Genomic DNA, 27733 nt, shown 5'->3' with positions numbered 1-27733 from the left:
GTCTGCACTAATTTACTAGTATTTTTGAGCCACTAAAATAAATTAAATGAAACGTGAAGCCTGTATTGGTGGAGTGTTAAACACATAAGGCCTCATCAACACTACGCCCATGTTTTCCTGTAGTACTGTTAAAAGGAAACAATGAAAGCTGCGGTCAGTGAGATGGAATAAAAAATGAATCCATGAAACTGGAGTGATCCACAGTCAATGTGAATAAGCAGTTTCTTTTTTTATTCATTGCCTCTACTCTGTGAATTTTTAAGCTTACCTGTGCTTGAATCCCTCCTGTTGTGTTTTTCGCCACACCGCAGGTGGTTGTGGAAATACAGTGTGTTTCTGCAAATTAGAAATGCTGTGATCCCGTTCCTGGGAGACATAGATGTAACAGACATGTTGGTGTAGGAGAGCATTGATTGTCAGTGCTGCCCAGGCAGAACCTCACAAAATAAAAATCTGTAGTTGGCGTACATTGGAGTGGGCCATTGAGAGCCAACTTCAGCTCTCTGCTGCAGCTGTCATTGACCCTGATCTTTAATAGATGTGTTAAAAAATAGGGCAGAGGGAACATTTAAAGACAGATTTCTATAACACTCAATTGTGATGATATACAGCTTGCACACGTGAGCAACATTGTGTGTTTGTGTCCGCGTGTCCAAGGTCGTTTTTCAGTGTCTTTAATGCTGGAGAGCAGCGTGTCTCTCTCTCTGTCAAAGAGCCGTACAGTGAATTTCTCCTGAACCTTTTTTAATGTTTGCACCCACTCACAGTCCAATTATTGTGTCCATGCTACCAAAAAACATATGACTTTCTGTAGTTGGTCGAAATGTACAGTAGCAAATTAGCCAATAGAGCGATAAATATACACTCGCTCGCTCATAACATAGAACTATTTTGTTCTCACACACACACTCACAGTGGCTGCTTGCAGTGGCAGTGTGTTGTTGACTGCAGTGGACCGTGACAGAGAGAACAGAGCATGCTCTCTGTGGTTGTCTTCACCCTGACCACACCGACCCAGAAGCATCACACGCACTTACATGTGTGCAAACATTTATGTTCCGTGTCCCTCTCAGTTTCGCGCGTACACACGGGAAGCTGGCCACTACCTTCGTGACCCATCATGCTGATCAAAATGTTCCACGTTGGCCACAAATATGAATATGAAACGTGTGAGAACAGGTGCGTGCGTGCTAATGCATGTGATCTCGTAAATCCTCACTGAAAGGCTACGGTGTCACATTTACCTATTGGAAAGCATGTTTATTAAAGAGTAGTTGTGTCTTACTTTTAGCTAAACACGTGGTCATTGTGCTGCAGGCAACAAGTATGTTGTCGATTTTACTAAACCTCAATTTTTTTCATGATTGCACAATGATGACATGCAAATTTCCCCTTCACCCCAACTTCACTGTAGAATATAACACTATCAAAATATAAAACTAATTTCTCTTTATTTTTTTATATTTTATATTTATATTTCTTTGTATTTTATCTCGCTTTCAAAATGTTGATTTTAAAATTGAATAGCTACTATTGCTAGAAGCTACAAGGCTAGTGCATTTATGACTTGATATTATTCTCTGGTAGGACTGAAATCACTGTAAATAAGCAACAGAGACAAGCTGATCACATCAGTGATCAAGCGGAGTAGAGAAATGTTCACAGTCACAGCCAGCATGTGTACAAATGCAGCACAATGACCAAACTAAGACTGATCTACTCCATAATCAAAATGTTGTCTGATTGGTGGTACTGTATACACTACAGTTAACTTGTAACAAAGGCATAATCCAGTGGCAAACGGCTCTGTTGACGCCGTGCACCACTTTTGCCTTACACTACATCTGTTTGACAGACACTGTTAATCTGAAGGTATTTACAGTAAGTGCATTCGGCCATTTTAGGAAATAGCTCGATATAATCAAATATTTTGCCTAGTCAGGGTAAAATATTCACCCCTGCCATGTTCAGTGCACTGCTGCAAACTGCAAACACCGCAGTGCTTCATAGTCACATTAATTGCTGAATCTGCAAAATCCTGATGTAAAGCAGATCGCAATAGAGTTATTTTCTTTGTACCTGCTTTATTACATGACTCCTCCCCGACAGAGAGGCCTGATTTGTCTCATGCTGGGATTGATCTTGCAAGGCCTCACCTGGTGTATGAGTTTCTATTTTCCTCAGCAGTGGCGGTAGCTTTCCAACTGTGCCGAAGCACCAGTACCCACAGCTCTGTGATCATGGACCACAACAGTTCACGCTAGTGGAAATTTGGAGTAGGATGATGAAATAAGAAGAGGACAGGAGGAGCTGCGCTGTGTGTGTGTGTGTGTGTGTGTGTGTGTGTGTTGGAGGGATCAGTAACACAGACAGGAGCAGGAGAAGAGTGTGACTGAACCTCACATGGCAAAGCAATGCAGACCCCATTTATAGACGGGCATCCATTCATTTTAATAGAGCCCCCACTTGCATCACTGCCATTATTACATGATAGATCTCACTTCAGTTAAGACCCTAACATTTATTAACATGCTTTCAGTATAGACACTGTATGTCAAGCCAGGCGATTTAGACTAGTCTACATGCTGCCAACCAAATCCTACCATGTAAGCACTTAAGCGTTAGGGTGAGATTATGTGTGATGTAGAATCAGGTCGTACAGGCGTAGTAACAATGCAGCAATGCAGACTGACAATGATGCAGGTGTATGGTATGTTTCCCCGTGTGTGTGTGTGTGCCCGATAACACTGTGTGCCTGTGTGTTTGGTCATGTTGTAGAATCCTGTGTGCACACATTATAATGTGCTTGTTCTGTGGTAAATGAGTAGCTGAATCACGGATGCAGGGAGAGGAGCGCCATGCCTGTTGTTGGATAAAAGCGCACGTAAAGACTTTAGAGAATCTCACAGATGTCTAAGCGGGGAACAGAGGGATGACAGGAAGTAAATACACATTTCTTTCACGCACATCGCCCAGCGCTGTTGGTGTTTTTAAACTGTCATGTGCATAGTTGCTTGTATAAAGAGTTCGCCTGTTGTTGAGTGGCTGTATCTCGCTGTACTGCAGCTGAAAGCAAAAATAGTTTTGTCTCAGCAGAAGTAGTTTCAAGTGGCTCTGACTGCTAAAATCTTCTCAGTTGTTAGTGCTGTCGAGGATATGGGCATAATGCATAAAGAAGAACGAGTCAGAACTAAGAAGGTCCGAACATGTCTACTACTTTGTTCAGTTCATTAGCTACAATAGCATCCATCCATTATTCTGACCACCTTTCCTCTTAAGGGTCGCTGGAGCCTAATCCACATATCATTGGGCGAGAGGTGGGGAACACACACACTGAAAGAAATTGTTGTTGACAATTTTGAAACAAAATATTTTTCAGACCTGTTGACACTAATTTCTGTGTAATGTATGTCAGTGATTTTATTAGCAGAATAAGAGTCACCGTTATAATTAGCAGCTTATTGAAGACGTGCAGTAACACACAAATATACGTATGCTTGACTAATGTTTTCACCTTTTCTCACAGACGCAGACTGTTCATGAGGCTCTGCAGCGAACTCTACAATTCTACAGACAACAAGAGATCAGGTACGAGTGTGTCTGTTCGCATGTGCCGCCTGCCTCTCTTGCTGGTTCCCCTACCGACTCCCGTCCCCTTGTATCAATCTCCATGCTGAGCCGCTCTCTCTGTCACTCGCTGTCTCCCTGCTGCCTTATCTTGGCGTCCCCATCACTCATTTTCTCCCCTTTGCCTCTATTTTTCTCACTTCTCAGTCTGTCAATCTGTCTGTCACACATACTTACACCTTCAACGTCTGCCTCCCTGTCTTTTCCTTCTTTTTTCCAGTTGCGCGCAGACACACTCACACACACACACACACACACACACACACACACACACACTGTCCATCTCTTTCAAAATGATCCATACAGGCTCAACACACAGTCTCTCCTGCAGTGATGTGGTCTTCAGAATTGTTATTTTGTTTTTTTGGGACATGTGATTGAGTGACTGAGCATTCACTAAAAATGCTTTGTACTACAGCTGTCTATTTTGTAGTTGTTAATGTAAACATTAACGTTTTATTTTAATTTCCAGCACTGAAAAATGTCTTTGTCCCTTGTAATAGGTGTCAGGAAGTTGGCAGCGAGGAGAGACGAAAGGAGAAGAGAGAGGAGAAGTGCCCGTTCCTGGAAAATTCTGGTTCAGAAGAAGATGTCCTACAAATCCTACAGTACATGGGCACTATACTGGGTAAGTATGAGAAAAGTGCATGTATGTCTTTTTTTCACTTATGCCTATATTAGGATTATTTTTAGTATTAGTATTGTTTGTTTATGTGTGTGGAAGAAGTGCTATATGTTAAGAACACAAAGACACCTTTAATGAAATTTACAAATGCAGGAACACACTGTATGACTCACTCTGAAGGTTTTTACTGTCTCTGTGACTTAACATGAAAACACACACACACACACACACACACGTACTGCCCTGGTGAGTCACTCAACACAGCCTTGTCTTTCCTCGGTACCATCTAAAACAGTCTATTACCTCCATCTTGTCTGGCCTTCTTGTTGTGCAGAAGTACCATTGCATTTTATGCATTAACACTACCACTGTATCTGTTAGTTCCTTCATCTTCTCATCTCTATACTTTTCAACTTTGTGCCTTGCACTGCCCATCTCTTTGTCTCCACCTGTCCTTGTCTGCAGATTATTCCCTTGAGTCCATTTCTTGCTACACTTTCTCATGTATTTCTCTGTCTCCATTATCTCTCCCAGCCTCTCTTAGTTATATCAAAAATCCCAAGACCACATTACCTATAGCACAGAGCAAATATCATCTGTGTCATCCATTTAATTTGTGTTTGCAGTAACTGTAGTGCCAGCAGCTTCTTACACAATCAGCACTTGTCCATCGTTTTTATGCTGCTTACCTAGGCACGAGTCTAGGCGCTGGCAGTTTGTGTGAAGTCTACATTAGTAGTACCCAAATTTTGAAGATCTCCTGGTTCTGTTCAATTTTTGTGATGCACATGTATTTGAAAACGTTAATTTTCATTTCGCTATAATCTTTTAATCCTATTTTTTCCTCAGTTATTATTCAGTCAGTAGGCATATGACATGATTAGTTTATCTTATCAATATTCATCATTTTAGGGAAGCTTTGATGTTGATCTTGTGTGGTTTATGGGCCTAAAATTGTTCGTGCCGAATTAAAATCTTGACCAAAATAGGGCAGTGTTAGGTTTTTATCTAAAAGACTATATTGTATACTGTTATTTTACACATTTCTGCTTAAAAAAACAAAATAAAAACATTTAAAGGCAGTGAACCAAGATTCAAGTCTGTGAAAAAGTCAAATGTGGACAGGTTGGTTGCGTACTTGTGTATGACTGTATTATTCTTATAATTTGTTTTGCATCCCCTCTCTCCCAGGAGTCCCATTCTGTGAGCTGCGAGAGCATTTTGGGGAGGAATTCTTCGGCCTGTGTTTTGAAGAAAATGAACGAGTGCTTCGGGCTGTAGGCGGAAACCTCCAGGACTTCTTCAATGGCTTTGATGCCATTTTGGAACACATTCGTACCTCTACGGGGCGCCGCGCCTCATCGGAGAGCCCCTCCTTCCAGTGCAAGGATCCCCACGAGGAAGAGAAGGGGAGAAAAAAATTGGACAAAGTTGCGCAGCGTAGAGAAAAAGATGGAAGAGGGAAGGTTTTGCTTCTTCATTGTTTCAACCCTGCTCCTGTTGTTGGATTGGTCATGCCAGGGTTGATCAGAGCTGTTGCCAGGCGGATCTTTCATTCAGAAGTTGAGGTGGAGGAGGTGCCACCTCTAACTCCCTTATTGCCCAATGAAGATACAGAACACACCGATAGTGACTCTGCAAGTCCCACTCCAACTGCATCTCCCACTGCCTCACACTCCTCATCTCCATCCCCTCCCTCTTCGTTCCCCACTTCTGTTCCCACAGTTTGCCTGTCTTTCCAAATCCAGGAGACATGCTGCCCATCTTCCCTCTCCTCCCTCTCAAATGCCGCCTCAGTGAGCACTAAACGCCCTCCACTCTCACTCTCCACCAACCCCAGTGATCTGCGTATTGGCCTGGCCACGTTTTGCCGAGCCTTTCCATTTCACCTTGTCCTGGGGCCTCGCATGGAACTACTGCAGCTTGGAGAAGGACTGAGGCGGCAGGCTCGCATTGAGCCTCTCCGGAGCCTCTCATTCAGGGACTGTTTTGAGATTGTCTCCCCCAAGATGGACCCTTCGTTCAATGGCATCCTGCTGAAGCTTGCATCACCATTTACCATCCGTACCAGACCCGATACCACACAGGGTGGTACCAAAGAGAAGGTAAAGCTTTTCTGATTGTTAACTGGTCGGTAAATTAACTATAATTAGTTTCTCTTAGTACAGTCTGTGTAATCACACAGACACACTGTGGACATACAGCTCTCAAGATGCCTCTGTTGTGTTCCTTGGCTGACCCATACTGTGTAGGCTGCTCAGTACACCAGTGGGTTCTTTCTTTTTAAAGACATCCCTAAAACCACCATTCTATCACATGTTGCTCCACAGCCCTGCATCTCTCATGTTTTTACATGGAACGAGTGGGTTTTGAATTGGTCCTTATTTGCCAGAAGCAATTATTCAGTTGTAGTTATTGCTATATTCAGTGGATTGGATTGTCTCTACACGCTGTCAAACATCCTGATGCTAAACGGAACTGACAGAGAGGAGATTGATCAGTCTAGCTACGTCACTATTCAGTGTTTGTCTGTGCGTTTGTGTACTGTACATGTGGATGAACTATATCCTCGGCTGAAACAGCACACTCAATAACAGGATTATTTTTGAGCTCAAAAGTTGTTACTTCTCTTACAAAGAGTATTTTATATTATACAGATTCTGAGGCAGCTCCCCAGTATTAAATTATCCCTCCTGTTGGTTGTTGAGGCATTTAATGATGATGTTTTTTTCTCTCCTGTTATTTCGTGTGCTGACTTGGTGGTATCTTGTTTAGCTGAGAGCTAATTCTGTGAGTGAACTGGATGAGAACGGATTTACGTATTTGAGAATGACCAGTGCACAGTGCTAGGTATGAATCTCGCAGACTTTTCTAAACATAACTGCTATTTCTGTTTATGCAGGATAAGCAGCAATATGAGAAAAATGGTTGGTGGATATAAACAGTGAGTATAATGGAGGGTGGTGTATGTAGGTAAATCTTTATCCATTCAGTGTTACTTTACTTATTTTATTCTTAACCACAAAGTGATTAAACACTGCTGCAGTGCAGAGTTTGGGGGACTTTGATTTGTGCTTCGGCCAAATAAGCCAATTTCAGAATTTCGTGCATACAATTAAACAGATAACAACAAAACACAACTTCTTTCGCCGTGTCAGAGATCCTTCACCGACTAGTGCAGACGCGAGAAACACACTACAACGTCCACATTCCTCGTGTTACCAGGAGTGGCAGCAGGACTCTCCTGTTCGCACTCAGACCTGGAGCACCACTACAGAACATCTCCTCTCTGATGCTTTCATCTTCTCTCTCTCTCTCTCTCGGTGCCTCTCATAAAATCACCATCATTCCCCTCTCGCTCTCTGCTGCTTACCAATTTCTTTTTTCCTCACAGAGCTTTTGTGTTTCTTCTCTCACAGATAGTATTACATTCTCCCTCTTATGAATTCAGGCAGTAAATTAATTGTAAAAAGCCTTCCCTATTCTTGCCTTTTATCTGAGGCTGTAACGTTTCTTGATAAGAAATACTAACAAAAAATCCTTTTTTTGTTTCACCTGCATAAGTTTGATCACTCTCTTCTCTTTTTTTACTGTAGCTGCTGCTACTTTGCGACTGTGACTTTGCTTTTTGCTCGTGTTCATCACAGTTGTGCACTGCATTTAAAACTTTTTTAGATACCGGATGAATATGATTGATGATGCATGTAGCGCACTAACAGGACGTTAGTATTAGTGTTCTGGTTTTGTGGGGGAGGCCTGGGTCTTTTTCACAACTCTCATTCATGCTGGTTTCACTGAGTCGGTGCCGCTGCCTTTTCTGCTCCCTTTTGCGCGTGTCACCAGTGATAAGACCTGGCATGGCTGAAGTTTAGGTCAGACAGTGCCTCCATGCTCCCTACGCTGTCAACTAGACACTTAAAAGATTAATTTTGCAGTGTGTTTACAGAGCAGAAGACTTTCTTTATTTTTACCATATGAATCTTTTGTCACCTGAGCAGAGAAGCAGAAAAGGGAGAAAGAGGAGCAGAAGGATGGGTTGACATTTTCCCTAGAAAGGGCAGCGAGGGAAGGCGACAGGCCAAAGTAAAGAGGCCACAATCCCCTGTTTTGCATGCTGTGCGCTTGTGTATTTGAGTAGCCTGTAGTCAATTTTCAGTGTGACTTCCTTTCACCTTTTGCCCAAGGACACGGGCCGTGCAAGAGACGTCCAAGGACCCACTGAAAAGGTCAAGCTGCGTCTCTCTCTGTCTGTCTGCTTAGCGTGAGCACTGCAGTCAGCACGTGGGGGAGTGTACAGAGGGCGCACTGTCAAAAGCTCTTCTATAACCAATGCATCATCTCTGTCATTATTTTTCCCTCACACTACACTTTCCTCTTCTCTTATGTCTGTCAAACAGTAGTAACAGCAGGTTTGGACCCACATTAGCTCATTGTTACACTGACTTTGCTGATCAGTACAAAGCAAGTTTTAGCATACTGCATTAGTATTTGAAAAAAATATGCGACTAAATGCATGCAAGATGGCGTCATTGTAACATATCGACTGCTGATTGACCATTTATTTATGCTTTTGATGCCTACAAGAGGGCTGTTTCATCTCTGTCAAAAATAACTGGATGAATGCAACGGGGAATCCGATCACACCAACACCTGCCTCCACAGTTGTGATGCTATTGATGCAAACATCCAAAAGTTCCCAGACGCTCTGGGTTAAAGAGACAATATCCTGCTTAGGATGAGTCAGTGCTTTTTAAAGTCCTAAAAGTCCAAGTCTACAGCATGAATAGTCGGCGTCGAGTGTTAGCTGTTATCATTTCAGCTGGAGCCCACACCAGCGGTTCTCTTGGTTGACAAAATATCAATGTTTGGAGTATTTTGATACAAATCCTGCTCTTTCATATGACATTTGTACAACACGCAATAGGAGGTTCGGGGTTGTGCGTGCATGTGTGCACCTGTGTGTCTGAGTACAAAGAGAATCTTGACATTAGCACCACCTTTGATCTGTTCCCAGATAAATCACTCCCGAGATGGTTTGTTTGTTCAGCGGAAAGTGCTTTGAAAATCACTGCCCTCTCCGTCTCTGCTGTTGATACATAAAAAAAAAAGAAGGGCGAATGAATATTAGGAGGCCTAGAGAGACAACACCACCGCTGAACATGATGAAGATATTTTGACTTGTTAAGCTTCATTGACTTTGGTTCACACTGAGGAGATTCAATATGCCTCTGTGTACAATGTGCAGGGCCAGAGGTGTTTTCAGTCCATGTGTCCAGACAGACAACACTTTATCACAACTGTCAACTTGAACTCAATTATGAACTGATTCGATTTTCAGACAAAGGTCAAAGGTTGATTCTTGTCAAATCTTGTGAATGGGCTGCACATATCACGGCCGCTGTGAAATGTGAAAAATGCTTCGAAAAGATTTTTTCTTCAAATTTGGTACAAATGTCCAAAAAGAGTCAGAAGTGAACTGAAGAATATTTGGTGGCCAAAGGTCAAAGGTCACATCCGCATTTCAAAGCTTTTGCCGAGTCTTGCATCTGTGAAAGCAAGGGACAAGAATATCCCACGCAGATGTCTGAGTGAGTGCGTGTGTTTATTTTATTTTTGGTTTTTGTAAACATAGAGTATCTATCTAGCCTGTGTGTGCGTTTATAGTTGTGTACATGTGTTATCAAAGGGATGTACTCTCACAATTTAGCCAGGGTCTGACAAGATAAGAGCATTGCAGCATTTGGTGTAAGAGAGAGAGAGAGAGAGAGAGAGAGAGAGAGAGAGAGTGCGCTGTGAGAGGCTGACTCATTGACTCTTTGCAGCCCAGTGCTTGTTCATGCAAATGAGAGTCTGTTGACATGCCAGAGTCTGCTCACGAAAGACAATCCATTAACTGTCCGCTCCACGTCCTGCTATCCTTCTCTTCGTCGTTCTCCTGTACCTGTTTTCCATTTTTCAGTGTCCACTGCTTTTCTCCGTTCGTCGCTCTTATCTCCCTCTCTCATTGCTAATCCTCTGCCTCATTTTCCGTGTCTTGTCCTTCAGCTGTTTTTTTTTTTCATTCCTTACACTCCTTTTCATCTAGCTTCAGCTCCCTGTGGTTGATAATCTTAATATGTGCACATCAGTGTGTGCTTCCTACTGCTTAGACTAGTGCTACAATACAGTAATCTAATAAATAGTTGCTTTAAATGCTAGAAATCAGACGGGAGGAAGACGAGGTACAAAATCCATCAGTCGATAAAACGTTTGAATTTTTGACTGGAATAAGGTTTAGAAGTCTGTTACTGAAGACTCAGCATATTAAAGTAGGAATTTCATGTGGTGTTAATAATGTGCATCCAGTGGCTTTGCAAAGAAAATATTTTTAATTAGGCTGCCAGGAATATAAATAATATAATGTAATGTCATTTTACTGCAAAAGCCAAACAAAGTACTTTTACACTACAAGTATTCTGATGCGTTTTTGATTTGTCAGAGTTACAGGTGCAGGACTTCCATGAAAAATGCAATTTCCTTGCGGTAACAGTGCAGTGGCCTTGAACAAGGGCTCTTTGTAAATATGTAACGACTTGCTACAGAGAAGTATCACTATTACATTCCTGAATGAGAAATAGAATTGGACCCTCTTTGTGCAGTTTGCTGTAATCTGCTTTTTTAAAAATTACTGTTCACATGCCTTCTCTACTTTCAGTCATGCTTGTTCTTCTCATCTCATCAGGCGTTCGTCATATCCCTGTGTCTCTACCTATCATGCGACTGTTTGTCTTAATTCTCTTCCCCTTTCTTCAGCCTCGTGTCCCACCTCTCCCACCCATCCTCCGTCGTAGCTTTTATTTCCTAATCACCATTTTCCCTTTACCCTACATTCATCCTTCATTCCCTCTCCTCTTCCTCTGTGCTGATAACAGAGAAGCAGGCAGAAGGAGAACTCAGAGTTTAGCAGAGACACACAACTAGGCCACCATGACTGCCTCCAGGGAAGTGTGTTTCTGTATATGTTTGTATCTGTCTGTGTGTGTGTTTTTGTGACAGTAAGACAGAAAATGAGAGTGACGGAGACAAACACTGAGAATAAGGTAGTGAGCCACTGGTATAATTATACCTACTGTACACGATTAAAAGGCCACAGCAGCTGTTAAATGGAAATTAAACGTGTATTGTGTAACAGTAAAGCTGTGAAAACGGTAACTGAACAACAAACCAACCAAACTATAAAAGGAGACGTGCCGTAACATGGTCAGTGATAGGTCTCGTCTCCTGATGTTGCAGGTCAACCTAGATTTAAGACCAAAAAGTGAGCAAAGGAAAATGACTAGGTCTTGACATCATTGTGCGGTGCACTGTTTCAGCCTGTGCTTGTCAAGTGCACCTTCTGTGCAGTAGCAATTTTTCATATGAAAGAAAAGTCGCTAGACACAGCTGCACAATATTATTGCTGATCCTAATGCTATAAACAGTATACCGTACATTACTCTCATTGTTTAAAATGTCAGATTTTCATTGAATGTACAAATTAGCAAAAAAAAAAAAAAAAAAAAAAAAAATCCTGCTGACACTACATTGCATCCATTCTCACAATTCCCTCATTTGTAATTGAGATTGATTTTGTAAAGGTAACTCTTTGTTGTACGTTTCATTACACAGGGTTGCCTTTTTTCTTGGGATATAACATGTTTATAGAGCTTTACCTGAAATTACCTTATCATTTAAGGAGCTACTACTGTATCCCTGATACTTTTTTATTGATGTAGAAGCACAGATAGTACATCTGTTTAAGTAGCTTTAAAGCAGGTTTTTCATTTTGTATCTGCCTTTTCTGATTTTGCTGTCTCCATGGAGATGGTTGTCTGTACGTCAGGCATGTAGGTCCTCATATGTAGGCGTGGCAGCATGTGCAGATTGAAGTCATACAGCAGACTGATGATCATTTACAATATTGTAAGGTAAAATAATAATACAGCAAAGCTGCTGTGTGTGTGTTCCGAGTCTGTACAAGGCTGCATGTGTGTTTACACTGCTCATCAAAAGAAAAAAATCCCCACCTGGATTTAACTAAGCAAATAGGTAAGAGCCTCCCATTGCATAATTACTTCATGGATTATTCAGCTGCCATCAAGTTATCTAACTGATGCAGTGAGTAGCTTCTTATTTCTTAAACAACCATGTCTGAAGACACATGCTGTGGTTGTGGAAACAATGTTTCACAAGTGTCAAATTATTAGCATGAATCAAGCAAAGAATACATCTAAGGAGATTAATGAAACTACTAAAACTGGGTTAAGAACTGTCCAATGGAAGAAGGTCATGTGGTCTGATGAGTCCAGATTTACCCTGTTCTAGAGTGATGGGAGCATCAGGTTAAGAAAAGAGGCGAGTGAAGTGATGCACCTATCATACATGCCTGTGGGGGCAGTGCTATGATCTGGGGTTGCTGCAGTTGGTCTGGTTTAGGTTCAGCAACGTTATGTAACTAAACAATGAGGTCAGCTGTCTACCTAAATATACTGAATGACCAGGTTATTCCATCAATGGGTTTTTTCTTCCCTGATGTTACGGGCATATTCCAAGATGACAATGCCAGGTTTCAAGATCTAGGTGAAAAATTAATGCAACTCTGGGACGGAATAAATGTTGTGACATTGTAGAAGCTTATGGATGGCACGGTGAATGGATGTCTTAATCAAAGCTAAAGGTGATCCAACGAAATATTAGAGTGTGTGACTTTTTGTTTTTTTTTTTTCCTGCATATCAGTATTTATGCGAAACAGGCGGTCAGATGCAGTGTGTGTGTCTCTCTTAGATGTATTTTGTCTGTTTGTATGTAGGGACATACTGCGTGTGAGTGTTTCTATGTGTACACTGTATGTATTATGCAGACCTAGGAGAGACTTGGGCTATAAATAAAACAGGGCTGCAGTGGTGGAATAATCTATCTGACACTATGGAGAAAGACGCAGAGAGAAGGAATGAAAGAGACCAAGAGCAAAGCTTATAACAGGATAGAAAAAGAGAGAGAGAGAGTGCAGGAATGAAGGGCAGGTAAATATAGAGAGATAAGGGGGAATATACATTAAAAGATGGAGAAGAGAAGAGACAAAAACAAGAACACAAATAGTGCAGATGTGAGGGAGAAGAGTGGCTTAGCCATAGGCCTAGTAGCAGCGGTAGCTACACCATAAAACAGCTATGAAACATATTTAAAGAGTCACTAATGTCTTTTCCTAAAATCTCTTTGGGAAATCTGCCTCTCAGGCCTCAGGCATCTCTCCCCCTATTTATATGCAAGGAATGTGAGGATCCACTCAGTTTTATCTGTGCTCCTTCCACACGTGCAGGTCATGAACACCAGTGCTTGTCAGCAAAATGTCAAGAAGCTGTCCAACCCAGATTTTGTTCATTTGGTGCTGCTGTTCTCTTTGCTTCTTTGTTGCTTTAAGAGTCTTAATGTAGATGTAAGATGACTTGTGATCGTATTTGGTGACATGTTTGCTTTTGCTTTTAATAACTAGGCCAGTAAAATTGTCTTATGTGTCTGTAATAATCTATATCCTAGTTGGGTGTGGATACATTCTCAGCAGTGTGTGTGCACATACAGACGTATCTGGACTACTGGATTATTACAGAAGCTGTACAGTAAATCATTACTTGTCTGTGCTACATTGGCTTGAGGGTAGTATCACATTGTGGTGACACCACCACTCAACAAAAAGTTCTGACTTTCATAATTCACCTTTTCTTTTCCACCTGATTTCTCTCCCTGCCAGGTCATGGAACTGAAGGGTCAGATGATCCATGTGCCCGAGTCCTGCTCTCTGATGTTTCTGGGCTCGCCACGTGTTGATAAGTTGGAGGAGCTGATGGGCCGTGGCCTCCACCTGTCAGATATTCCCATCCATGACGCCACGAGGGACGTTATCCTAGTGGGGGAGCAGGCCAAAGCCCAGGATGGCCTGAAAAAGAGAATGGACAAACTTAAGGTAGAGAGGTTAACTTTGTTCTTATTTACAGACCAAAAAACCTTAATGTATTAGCTGGTGAGATGATCTCTCACTCAATTTATTCATAATACAAATATGTGAACATAACAGACTCTTACTTAAGCTGTTTGACCAGGTTAAATTGATCACATGTGGTTGTTTTTCAGATGGGTATTTTAATTCAGTAAAGGCAGAGAGAAAATGTAAAACCATTCATATACTGTACTGTATGTGTATTGTGTACGTACTATCACCATTTGAATTTGAGAATCAGTGACGCTGCCCTTTAATTGCCACTGAATGTGAAATCCAATGCATCATCCGTACAGGCTAGGTAAATCTCAGTGCTGTCTGTTCTTACGAGCTAGATCGTGGCTCTTGGGACTTGCTCCTATAATTTGCTTTAAAAGTACCCTTGAGCAAGTCACTGAGGTTTGACCCTATCCTATGCATCTGCTCACTGCATCATCTCCTCACTGCAACAACTCCCCCAGGCCACTGGAGCTACGTCTAAAAATAACTATATCTTAGATGACTTGCCTCCTCGAACAATGGCACAGACTTGACATGAAGAAGCCACCCACAGACGCAAATAAGCATATGCAGAGATACACAATGAAAATAAAATATAAAACTCATACACATGTGAACGGCAGTTTCTACTCGGTGCAGTGCTCCCACTGAACAAAACCTCGTCACCTCGTCATCTCTTTCTCGTCTTCTTTCTCCCCCAGGCCACGTTAGAGCGGACTCATCAGGCGCTGGAGGAGGAAAAGAGGAGAACCGTGGATCTCCTTTACTCCATATTTCCAGGAGATGTGGCCCAGAAACTGTGGCAGGGTCAGCCAGTGCCCGCTCGCAAATTTGATGATGTCACAATGCTTTTCTCGGATATCGTGGGTTTTACTGCCGTGTGTGCCCAGTGCACTCCCATGCAGGTCATCTCCATGCTGAATGAGCTTTACACACGCTTTGACTACCAGTGCGGCATTCTGGATGTTTATAAGGTCAGTAGACACAAAGATCCGGCCATCGTTTTGGCACGATGCATTTAATGACTATTAGAATAATACAAAAATTGTAGCTTTTTTGGTTAATGTGTCCACATTATGCACATAATAGTATTTATCATAAAGGTTGTTTTTCCAGGGAGCGACCATTTCCCAGAAAAAGTCTCTTTTCTTGAAGTCTTTTAAGTGCTGCCCGTTGACTTAGGTCAGCAAAACCTTTAGGATGTATCACTGCCTGTGTGCACTGGATATACTTGTGTATGTGTGTGTAAGTGTACACTCAATGTGTGTGTACTCGTGGAAAAAGCCACTGATTAATGGCCAGTCGGTGGGAGCTTAACAAAGATGTGTCAATATTGTCCATCTGACAGTGTGGCTTTGGGCCTAGTTACGGTGCTCTGCCATCTTTTCTTTTTCTTTTTCTCTCGTTCTATCCTCATCGCATCTTTTCGGCCCATTTTTACGCTTTCCATCATATTATTCTCAATCACCAGCGCTGTCATTATCTTCCTTATAACCCCGTCAAAACTCATGGTTCCTCTCTGTTATCTCTCATAAATGTCATGTATCAGATGTCTGGAGAAATGCAAGAAGGTAGATAGAGAGGCTTTTTGTGCATGGCAGTGGAAGAATAAGTGTGTGTGAGAAAGAGAAAGCAAGAACAGGCGGACATGGTGAGGCGATCGAGGTACCCATATGTGGCCATTGTCATGGTTACTGTCGAAATGATTCGGCCAGTGGCAGGTCTAAACGAGAGCAGTTTGTCTCCCGGTTTTCTTTTTTTCCTCCTTTGTCTCTTCTTGTGCCATCTATTTTTTTTTTTCCTCATAAGGACCGTGTCATGTGTCATGACAACTAGCTCGCTCTTTTGACTAGGAAAATGGCAACACGTCCCTGGCGGCGCCACTCCTTGTTCGCCTTTCTAACGTGTGCTTATTTTGAGTTTGGCTTTAGGAGGGTGGCTTCTATTGTAATCTCGCTGGCTCAGACAGGCTCCAGGGACAACTTTTCTTTCTTTGTTGTTTTACAGTCTATTTATTTATGCAGATGTAATTTTAAAGATAGATACCAAATGTAACAGACTTTAAAGACAATTTGCTATCATGTTATGATGCTAACCCGTAGTGTGAAAGGGAGTAAAGTAAAGTAAAGTAAAGTAAGCCCGATTTTGAAACATTTTGCCTTGTCAACTTGCAATTTTGCAAAGATGTGCAAAGGGAACAAATAATTAATGCAAAACAGTGTCAAGCGACATACTATCAGAAGTCATGGTACTTCTGAGAAACAGAGACTGTTGTTCTCATATTACAAAAAGAATGAAGGAATAGTTTCTATTCCTCAGTGGATACTGTATGAATTATTGGATTACATTTACTTCAGTATATATTGATTTCTGTTTCTTCCCCGCCTCCATCCGTCTCTCGCACAGATTGAAACAATAGGTGATGCCTATTGTGTGGCAGGAGGACTTCACAAGAAGGTTGATAGCCATGCAAAGCCAATTGCTCACATGGCTCTGAAGATGATGGAACTTTCTGAGGAAGTGCTGACACCAGATGGGAAGCCTATTAAGGTAAGCTTAAATTCACTGCACAGCAATCAATGTACGAGGCGGTTCAAAGGTACGGGAGGTGTCAATGTTCACAGGACTTCTTATGGAACAAAAGGCAAATTCTGTGTCCCACTGATGATTCCGAAAATCATAAAAGCTGCTTGTCGGCCATTGTGGCGTAAACATAATCAAATGAAGAATCGTGTGAGGTTAGCAGGTGTTTCAGTCTTTGACATCCGCGTGATCTTGTAATCATTGCACAAGTGTAGAGCAAAATAATTTGTGTATTTATGCGCATGTGTTTGTTTTTTTGTTTGTATTTACATGGTAAATGTCATTTGTTTAGTTCAGCAGAAAGATTTATTTATCTAATTTATCATCAGAGTCACAGGTTTTGAATATTTTATATAATGTGTTATATATATAGTAACAATATTGCCAGCTTAAAAACCATTTATAAAAAAACTAAATTTATGTTGTGTGAAGAATGGAATAACTCAATCTTTTAAAATTTCCATTAAAAGGTGACAGCAATAGAGAAATGTCTCCCATTTAGAGGAAAAAGAACACAACTATTTCGCATTTCAGCCCTATTCCTTCCACATAATTGCCATGATTTCCACTGTGTATTCTGAAGGACAACTTGATCCATAAAATACAATCTTTTGTGACAGTCTGCTCTGGTTGGCGTAGCGTCCCTTCTTGTTGACGGAGTAGCGCAGTGCTCAACAGCGAGTGGAAGCATTAAAAGCCGGCCAGATCAGTCGTCTCTCTCTCTCTCTCTCTCTCTCTCTCTCTCTCTCTCTCCCGCATCGTTGCTTTTGTTTGTTTGCTTGTTTGTTTGTTTGTCTGTTTATTTGGCCGACTGGCTTTGTTAGTTTTTAGAACACAACATTCTTTACTCATTCATGCATCCGCCCACATTGCTGATTTCACTGATTGTTCATGTGTTCTTCCTCGTTATTTGTCTCAATCTTGAGTCAGGTCATGGCAATTTGCATATTTAACAGTGGGAAAAAAAAAAAAAAAGAAGAAGCAAAGCATAAGTGGGAGTTTGTGATTGAAACTTCAGCGGCTACTTAGAGTTTAGGGATTATGCTAAATATTACTTTACAGCCTTTGAGAAGAAGAGTATTAATACGTGTGTGCATCTTTAGAAATGTCTTGATGTACAGTAAGTGTGTTTGTGTTTCTACTGGGGGATGTTCATGTGTATTGTGTGATATTTTGTTCTACTATACTTGAGAGTGTCTGATTTCAACAAAGCCTTTTTATTGTCTACTCTCTTTTCCAAGCTGCTCCCTCTTCCTTCCTGCCCCCTTTCCTTAACTCTTTTCTCTTTTCATTTTTTCTTTCTCCCTTTTTCCGTTTTGTGTTTCATCAAGATGACTTACGAGGAGATGGTTTAGCTGTGTCTACAGCGCGTTCACCTTACACAACCTCTCGAGGGGTTGCTTGTTGCAGGAAATATTTTTTTTTTTTATGTGGGCTTCTGTTTTTATGAAGTGTATGTTATTGTAGCTACTACCAGCTCCAGTGAAATGACTCCCACTTGTGAAAAACGTTTAAATCCCATTACAATCGCTGCAGCAATTTTGAGTGCTGATCCACCTTTAGCAGGCACTATTGCTCAGATTCATTGTTAAGACAAAATACATCTAAACCAAATATGTCTTCAAGATCTAGAGAGTCTATCATCAGTCCAGTCACTGTCAAGGTTAACTCCACTAAGCTGCCTTTGTACCTGTGCAGGTCATGAGACTAAATTAGAAAGTCAAACACATACTATACTGCACTGAACCTACTGTATACGCTCATGCTATTTCTGGCATGGCTCAGATTTTACAACCTTATCAGACAAATCTTGTGCTTTTAACATCACAACCACGTCGAAATTAATCAACCTGCTTTCATCCATAAGGCTTTGCAGAATTAAGTTATCTCCTGCGTGCATTTTGTTATGGCTGATGAAAAACATGCATGGACAGCGGTTCAGATGGGAACAAAAGGTGTTTGAGAGAGAAAGAGAGAGAGAGAGAAGCTAAGACAGATAGCTGCTGAATAACAGACAAGGACGCTGCTCTGTGTACTGCTGCGCTCCTAACATTGTCCATTTGTCTCAAAATAGAAAGGCCTTGCCAAGCATTTTTGGCCTGCTCTCTTGCTCTTCCTTTCTCTCTCTGTCTTTACTCATGCCCTCTTTATCTTTAACTCCCCCCTTCTCTTTCCCTCACTCTCTCCTCCGCAGCCTCTCTCCAACCCACTCCTTTCATTTTCCTCTTCAGCTGCTGACTTGATTTTTTATTTTGTTTTCTCTGCGAGATTTTGTTCTTATTCGGCTTTTCTATATATTGCATTCTCTGTTATTCTCTCATCTTTCTTATCTCTCCTCACTTCACGTTGGTATGAAGAGGAGTTACAGAGATACTCCACACTCCAGCATGATAAATGCTGTTCACTGAGTGCACTCAACTCCAGCCAATGATGCACTGTTATGCAAACTAGCATGAGAGCTGCGAGAGAGAGAGCTGAGAGAAACTGTTTAGTGAGAAAGAAACGGAGAGATTGATCCAGGGACACAGAGATAAATGTATGCAAACCATCATATCGAAATGTTTGCATAAATGAGGGGGTCAAAACATAAAAAAAACCTCTTCATATAATAATCTCCAGTACGACTAAACCACCCAGTATTACACCAATAAGCATATAGTAGAATTATGAACTTTCTGACAGTTTCAGCAAAAAAGAAAATTATAACCCTGTAAAAGTAGAATTCAAAGCAGAGCTGCTGTGTTAGATAGTGATGGTGTTTCATATCACACCTGGGTATACTTACACACGCATCTTCCACAAATGCGCCCAATGAAACACGATGGCAACGCTGGGTGGTAGCAACAGCAAGAAAAAGAGCTCTTTAGTGTTTTTTTTTTTTTGTATTCATGTTTGATTAAGTGATAAGCATAAAACAGCATGTATAACTGCTTTACAAAGACAGTGTCAAGGACGTTGAAATAAAGATTACAGACCTCGAGGGTCTAAGAACAGGGGGCGTTGTTGTTGTTGAGCAGTTCGCAAAAGCCCTTTGAGGCAGACTTTGACTTTGACTTTGATGGATGTAACAAGCTGCTACTTTACTTTTCTGCCACAAGTGCAGTTGGCACTGGCACTGCAGTCATCGGAAGAGCGTCCGTTCGCTCCTTCACTGACTGGGGAGGTGGTCAAACTTGTGCCACGGCTAGTGTAGCGGACACTGGGACAGTATGACTTGGCCTTAAGGGTAGACTAAATATAGAGCAGTAGAACCACTATAACCTTTATGATGGTTACTGCAGGACTCTATTAGACTGCATTAGCTTTCCCTGTGTACTTAATAAACTGGCAAATGAGTGGATATGTATGTGATTGGCTGTCTGTGCTGCTGCGCCATTTGCTCATAGCCTGTCTGAGGGCCATGTGCTGTGGATGCTGACTCACAGCGAAAAAGGAGGGGAACAGGGTATGAGTGTGTCTGTGTTGGAGACTAAGAAATAATGTGTGCTGGATGCAGATTTGTTTGTGTGTCTCTGTGAGTGGCTGTCCGTTGTAGAGACAGACAGACAAGTGCATGGCCATCTGTAAGCAGTTTAGCTGAAAAATAGGTCACACTGGTGCACCTACCGGGGCCTTCTCTCTCTCTCTCTCTCTCTCTCTCTCTCACATTTTGTCTCTCTTGTCTTCTTTATCGCTCGCCTCACGTCGTTAAGGCTTCGCCATCTAATTATAGGTTTGTTTTAGCCTCGTTCTCTCTCTCTCTCTCTCTCTCCATTGTCTTTCTTTCTGTCTTTCTGTGCGTCTGTGCTCTTTCTACCTCACTACCCCCATTGCCCGTTGTTGCCATGACTACCACGCAGTGTGCTGGCATGCACATAGTGGAGTTGGTTGCCTAGGCGATTAGATGCTTAAGTAGCTGATTGGAAATCTACTGGGTTTCATCGTTTGATTTTATGGACTGACTGTAGTTTTGTATTTATATTATTGTGAGGATGTTTTTCCTCAACACTGCAAAGAGCTGTTTTAGGGTTAAACACACTGGACATTTAGTTGTGATGGGTAAGGTTATGATTCAAACATCACGATCCTGCATGTGTGCTCATTTCTTCTCAAGGAAATATAAAGTTGGTTGAGTGACCATGCATTTTAGGTAGATTGCTTTCACTCTGCCGACAGCTATTTATAGATTCATACGTTATCCAAATTATAATATGAGCACCATGTTTCTGCCCTATATCTGTTACCAAGAGGCGATGGAAGCAATTATTTATTTGATTAATTTCCCTCTCTCCCTCTATTTTAAGACTTTCATCACACTCCGAATCAGATTAGATCAGAACAGCTACACTACAATAACACTATGATTGCTCCTGTACAGTTTCCATTTAGCAAATCACTGTGTAAACATTTCTGGTTCAAAACAAGATTTGTGCTGCAGGATAAGCAGCACATGGATGAATGTCATTTGTTTAGTTCAGCAGATAGATTTATTTATCTAATTTGTGATCAGAGCGGTCTGATTTCATAGCACAAGACGTTTTGAACATTTTGTATAATGTGTTATATATAGTAACAATATTACTTAAAGCTTAAAACCATTTATAAAAACCGTCTGTTTGATCATGGTCTCAGATATAAATGTAATATCAAGGATTTAGCCAGCAGGTGTCACAATTATTGACTGTGTCAGATGCTTTGAAACAATAAACGCCTTTCAATGCAGTTGCTTGATATTGTTTCAGTGTTTCAGAAAGATTCACCTTCTCCATGGCTAATTTGCTTCTTAATAAGTGAATAAAATAATGAACTAGTATCAAAATATAATAGTTACATTTCTGTAGAGCAATTAATCAACTAATCGTGTGTTATTGCTCTAATCTCTCTTCCCTTCTAATGCTTTTCTTTTCTTCTACCATGTTCTCACACCTCCTTCTTTCTGTCTGTTTATCTCAGCTGAGAATAGGTATCCACACAGGTTCGGTGCTGGCAGGTGTGGTCGGGGTTAAAATGCCACGTTATTGCCTGTTTGGGAACAATGTGACACTGGCCAGCAAGTTTGAGTCGGGAAGTCATCCGAGGTGTATCAATGTTAGTCCCACAACGTACCAGTAAGTAACTGTAGGATACATATAAACATACAGGTGTTAATGTACACAAACATACATATATACTATGTAAGGTTTCTATTTAAACCTAGGCTTCCTGGACTATGATTCTATACTTAAAATGAAATCAAAATCACACTAATTTTACCTTATTTTTAAAATAAAACTCATCTCTCCACTACAGGTTGCTGAAAGATGACCGCGCTTTTTCCTTTGTCCCTCGTTCACGGCTGGAGCTCCCTGAGAATTTTCCCAAAGAGATCCCGGGGACATGTTACTTCCTGGAGGCAGGGACATCTCACAGTCATGCCTCGCTGACCAGCTCTCGCTCCGCTCCCCCAGCCTCTATGAGGAAAGTCTCCTACAGTATTGGGACCATGTTTCTAAGAGAAACAAGTTTGTAGGTACTGTACCGGACTTCTGTACACAGATGTTCATTACGTGAAAGGCTGGATTTGAACCTGTGGCTCATGCAGGGAACCGGATCACATGGATCTTTGGATATGCAAATGCATTATATGAAAACTTCAATTTGAAACTCTGGAATGGTCGTCATGAATGAAACTTTCAAAATATTTCATTACTGGTGAAAAAAGAAGAACTTGCCCTCATCTCTGCTGAGCAAGGAGATTTAGGGACAGTTGTTGTGCTAGTCTCACATGGACCAGTCACCAGGCTAGTGTGCTGAGGGGTCAGTTAGAGGAGAAACCTTAATAAAAAACGTAATGATCTAGCTGGATTACTCAGCTCTGTACCTGGTTTTTAACTCTCCAGCGGTCCTCTCTCCTGCTACCCAGTACCCGACCTGGGTTTAGAGGCAACAATGCTTGGAAAGATCCTGGAAGAGAGATCATTTACACAAGTGTTGCACTCATTAACAATGGAGTTGTGCAAATAGAACAAACCCACTTTACATTAACAAAGCGGGTGCTGAAGAATGAAGGTTTGTGAACTTCGGGAAGGTGGAAACAGGGTCACAAATGTTGCTGTGCATCATGGGCTCTTGTACAAGGAAGAAAGACCACTACTGAAGAAGAGTACACCCCCTTCCAAATGCCCCTAAATCATGTCATGCTTTACCAAACATACTCCTAACATCTGCTGCTTATCACATCCACCCACCAACCTAGAACCAGTTATCAGGCCTAAATAAGGAGATAGGTTTGAAAAGGGGTCATCAAGGGACAAATGCCAAAAAAACAATAAGCTGATCTCATTTTCTGTTTCTAAATCACAGCAAAGTAGAAACAACAGCTCAGCCATTTCATTGCAGGTAAAATGTTCAGTACTGAAGATTATTCCCAGCTCAGTGCCTTTTAACTGCTCAAATCGGGACAAATACAAGACGGATTCATTTGAAATATTTGAAAACAAAAACCTAAGGAGCGCTTGATTTTTCTTATAATTCCACTTGTTTAAAGATATTATAAGGCATTTGTGTGTCTTCAGCTGCAGTGGAGACTAAAAGATTTGAATGAGGGAATGAAATGTGCCAAAGTTTATGTGCCGCAGTTGAACCTGTGGTGTATCCCACAGAGCCCCGAGGAGTCCTGACTAGCTCCGTCTTTCATTCTGCGATGGCAGTGAGTGGCTATAAAGAAAAATCAAGCATTCCTTGAAAAGTTATAAATATTTGAAATTCTGTCCATCTCTTTTTTGTCCAGAAGAACCAATAATACTTAAGTATAGTACTAATGATATAATACTACAATAACTTATAAACACAGTCACACAGTGGACATGATTCACATTTACACATGTAATCTATTTTAATTGCATTGTTTTCTTTTAACCATATGGATATAGTAACCCCATGCAAATATAACCAACAGGATTGAAATTCAAGTCTTCTACTTTGCTGGTAGACTGAATGCGATTCACTCAGTGGAAATCTCAGGCCTTCCAAATGCTTCAGCGTAGCTCAGTAATCCTGACGTGAGAAAGAGAATCTTCATAAACTGTCATCAGAAAGTGAGGAGTGGGTGGAAATTTCACAGACTTGGTGCATGTGGGTATTTAATGTAATTTACATTACCTTGCTGCAATTGTTTTTCATCAGTACAAGTGCGAATCAAATTTATATCAGCGATTGAGTAGCTGGTTCTTCCAAGTCTGTGGAGAAAGAAAAAAAAAAAAGATTTGTAGGTACATTACAAGGTATATTTGATATATTACATTTTTCATGCTGATAAAAATGTCTTTATTGTGATAAAACATGTATCCAGACATTTGTCAATATCACATCCTAATTGTGCTGTGGGTGACCCAAAAAGTTATAGAATAAGTGGTAAGACAGTCAAAAACTATGGCTTCAGATACTCTCAAAATGTTGTCACTGAGCTAAACTGCTCTTCAAAAAGGCAAAACTCATTTTCGACTGTGGAAAACTCTTCCACTTTTCATTCCCCTCCACCTGTGACAAATAGGGAACGACATGTTTGTTATTGAATCTCTAAAAGATGATTTAAAATGTGCCAAACTTTATCCTATGACACCACAAGCAGAGACTCAGCTTGCTTTTCAAGTAAAGGGTTGTTTCGTGCTGTCTGTTCAGCGGTGGGACAGTCAAAGAACAAAGATTCAGGAACACATGATACTAATCTCTGTCTGGCCACTAACACGCAGTGAGTCCTCTAAGTTAGACTGACACCAGCATTACAATGTGCCATATTAGAAGAAATGATGGGAGGACGATTTTATTTCTGGATATGATAATGTTTGAACTGGAGATGGGTTACAAGTGCTAGAAACCTTTGGGCATAGTTTAATATTTCCATACATATTTCTATAAACAGCTTAGTAGCATCAGAAAGCCTGAAGCTCTTGCTCTTGATAAACTTTTCACAATATAAATAGACAATGTTGCAAACGACGAAAGGCAAATCTATTTTAGAGAATATTTTTTCCCCATGATCTTGTCCATATTTACTGTAAGCTCAAATAATTCTAACCTATTTTCAAATGTGTTTTCTGTTGCTTAAAGTACACTATGCAGTAAACAAGTAACAATGGACAAGAACAGTAACACATACACACACATTGGAGCTTACTGTAGTTTTTTCTGCCAAAAAATGTACCACGAGGGAAATAAGTGTTTTGAATAGGTGACAATGTTTTCCGACCATGTATTCTTAATCCTAGAGAATCTATTTATTGTTTAAATTGATATGAAGACAAGTGGCCACTCAGAATTGAATCCACAGTTCTGTGGGGTCTCGCTATACCTGTTAAAAAGCAGCATAATCTAGTTTGCTGCTCTGCGGCCAAAACTATAACAAAAGTGTTTGTGATATCATAGAGAACCAGAATCTGCAACCCGCCTCTTGGACATCAGTGAAACATCTCGTCCATGTGTACAACTGTGAAATCTGTTAATGTCTTTAAGACCTGGGTGATCATCGTCTCGTGCTGTTGATATTGTAATGTAAAGTATCATTTCAAAAATGGTTGAGTGACCACAGCTGACGTTTATATAGAACGCCAGTTTTCGCAGAGGCGCCTAAAGTGTAACTACAAACACGGGACAAGCAGCAATCGTATGTTACTCGTAACAGTATACGGTGTCATATAGTGCAAAATCAATGGTACATTCCAGACAAGAGACTGAATAAACACAATTAGATACATATAATTGAATATTGACGAGGAAGGGCCAATTAATGATGGTTCATTTCCGACTACAGTGTTAGTAGCCAGTGCTATGGTTGCTATTTTTAGTTGACTGTCTGCCATTACAAACCTATTTGACTGCACAATTTAAATCTACTATGGGGAAAACAACAAGACTTCAACAAACAAACAAACAAACAAACAAGCAAAAAAGACTAGCTGATTTCTGCATTTAGGCTAAGAAAAAGAAATTACACCAGCGCAACACCGACACAACTGGTCCCAGTGCTCACGCCTTCGAGTCTGTAAATTGCTGGCATACTAACATTTGGTCAGATTTGACAAGTCTCGCCGTTATAACGCAGAGTTGTTTCAGGTTCTGGTTCTCTACACATTTGCTTGTCATGGTCCATTACACTGCAGTGCTCACTACACTGTAGGTGACTTACTCACACACAGGCACACGTTGCAGTTGCAGTGGCAATACAACAACAACAACAACGACAAGCTGTGTCAAGCAATGAATGTGAACTAACGTTGTCATGAGCCTGAGGTAAGTGTTGGATGGTCCAGTGTCCAGTGAGACAAAACCAAATACATCCATAACTCAAGCAACTGTTGACTGTGTGCCTACCAGTGTGAGTCTATCTGTGCGTGTCGAACAGTATGAGAACAGACTGAGTTCGCCGCTGTAGAAACGTAATAATTGATTAATAAAGGCCTTCGTTACCTGTAACAGATGTGTACAACTTAGATCGATTTCATATACTGAAACTGAAAAATGGAAATTGTATTAAAATTGTACCTAACATTTCTTGGTATAATTCACAAAATAATTTCATGTTCTCATATTTTTTACTGCTTTGTCCTTTTTTCTATTTTAGACAGATACTGTACACTATTTCAAGGTGTGTGCCAGCGTGGTTTTTCCAACATGACAGTGTCCCATGAAATTCTCCCCAAAAAACTTTTTTTACTTTACAACTTTACAACACATTTTGAATTATTCCTATTAAGATGGATTTATGAAACATTTTCTTCAACTTAAAGAGCATGAAAAATAACATTATTTTAAAACTTTTTATTATTTTTCTTTTCTTTTCTTTTCTTTTCTTTTTTGCAGGACATTGTTAGAAACTGTCTCCACTTCATTCCCACTGATGAGTCTAAAGTGATGGGAAACTTTTACAGTGGTCACAAACATGGTTGATGCTTGGCATAATGTCCAGGGTCCACAAAAAAATCTAACTCCAGAGGGATCCACGTCTATAAAGATTCATCCACAAAAGAATAGTAGCTTCCATAACATTTATTCACTAGTTTAGTTTAAAACACAATATTTGTAACATTTACCAGTTCATCTTTTCACTGAGATCTCACTCTCTGGATGATGTCACGCGTCAGAAATCTGGTTCGAGTTTTCTACATGGATGTCATGTGTTAGAAATACAGAGCTGACCCTGGACATGAACCTGGTTCGACCCTGTTGTTGAAAGTAGATGTGTATGTGGAAGAGACTTGCTGTTGGTTTCAGACTGACATTAAGGGCACATCTTCTGTCTTATATGATGTAAATAAAAAACACCAAGTATCTTTAATAAGAAGGAAAGACTGGCTGTGTGCTGTTTGTACATGCATTTATATATCACTAAGACACGTGCATTTGTATTTGATTGATGGTGTGACTGTTAGCCATTAGATGGATAGATGATATGGCATTTCAGGCTTTCAAGCTGGTTCCATAGGTTTGTCATGGGTGTGTAGATAGACTGATGCGTACAGTAGATACCCACTACTCTCTCTGGACTCATGAATAAACTTATCAGAATCTAACTGTGACAGACACACGTCAGCTGCAACTTTACCGGTTGGCAGAGGCATACAACCGTTACCTAAACCTCGGTATCAGGTGACCCACTGAGACTCTAAAGCCATCTCAACAACATTTCGTCTGCCGCATGATAAGATTTTAACCTCTTTCTCAAATTCTTGTCCAGCTAGACAGTTTTTTTTTTTAAATTTACTTTGTTCTTCAGTCATTTCACTCACCTGAATATTTAGTCATGGTGGTTCATGTTAGAAAGGTATTTGTGTATTGTAGGTTCCTTTAGAATAATCTTAAGTGAAGCATCACCAGTGACACAGTGTTAACTCTGTAACCTTATTGAAGGCCATAAACCATAAATGTTCCA

At 40.8% G+C, this 27733-nt stretch overlaps 1 protein-coding gene across 1 annotated transcript in view; it reads left to right on the top strand.

Annotated features, from left to right (window-relative positions):
• gucy1a2 (guanylate cyclase 1, soluble, alpha 2) overlaps nucleotides 1-27116 on the top strand; it is a 28534-nt gene extending 1418 nt beyond the window's left edge. The window contains exons 2-9 of the mRNA XM_026364218.1: nucleotides 3527-3588; nucleotides 4131-4255; nucleotides 5444-6357; nucleotides 14020-14232; nucleotides 14967-15239; nucleotides 16672-16815; nucleotides 21781-21935; nucleotides 22117-27116. Coding sequence (XP_026220003.1) covers nucleotides 3527-3588; nucleotides 4131-4255; nucleotides 5444-6357; nucleotides 14020-14232; nucleotides 14967-15239; nucleotides 16672-16815; nucleotides 21781-21935; nucleotides 22117-22336 — 2106 coding nt within the window. The 3' untranslated portion in view covers nucleotides 22337-27116. The remainder of the gene's footprint in view (nucleotides 1-3526; nucleotides 3589-4130; nucleotides 4256-5443; nucleotides 6358-14019; nucleotides 14233-14966; nucleotides 15240-16671; nucleotides 16816-21780; nucleotides 21936-22116) is intronic.
• The last annotated feature ends 617 nt before the right edge of the window (nucleotides 27117-27733 follow it).

The sequence above is a fragment of the Anabas testudineus genome, chromosome 13 (genome assembly GCF_900324465.2).
Source record: "Anabas testudineus chromosome 13, fAnaTes1.2, whole genome shotgun sequence".
In the NCBI taxonomy this organism is placed as follows: Eukaryota; Metazoa; Chordata; class Actinopteri; order Anabantiformes; family Anabantidae; genus Anabas; species Anabas testudineus.
The sequence above is the reverse complement of the archived record's forward strand: the minus strand, read 5'-3'. Positions and strand labels throughout refer to the sequence as shown.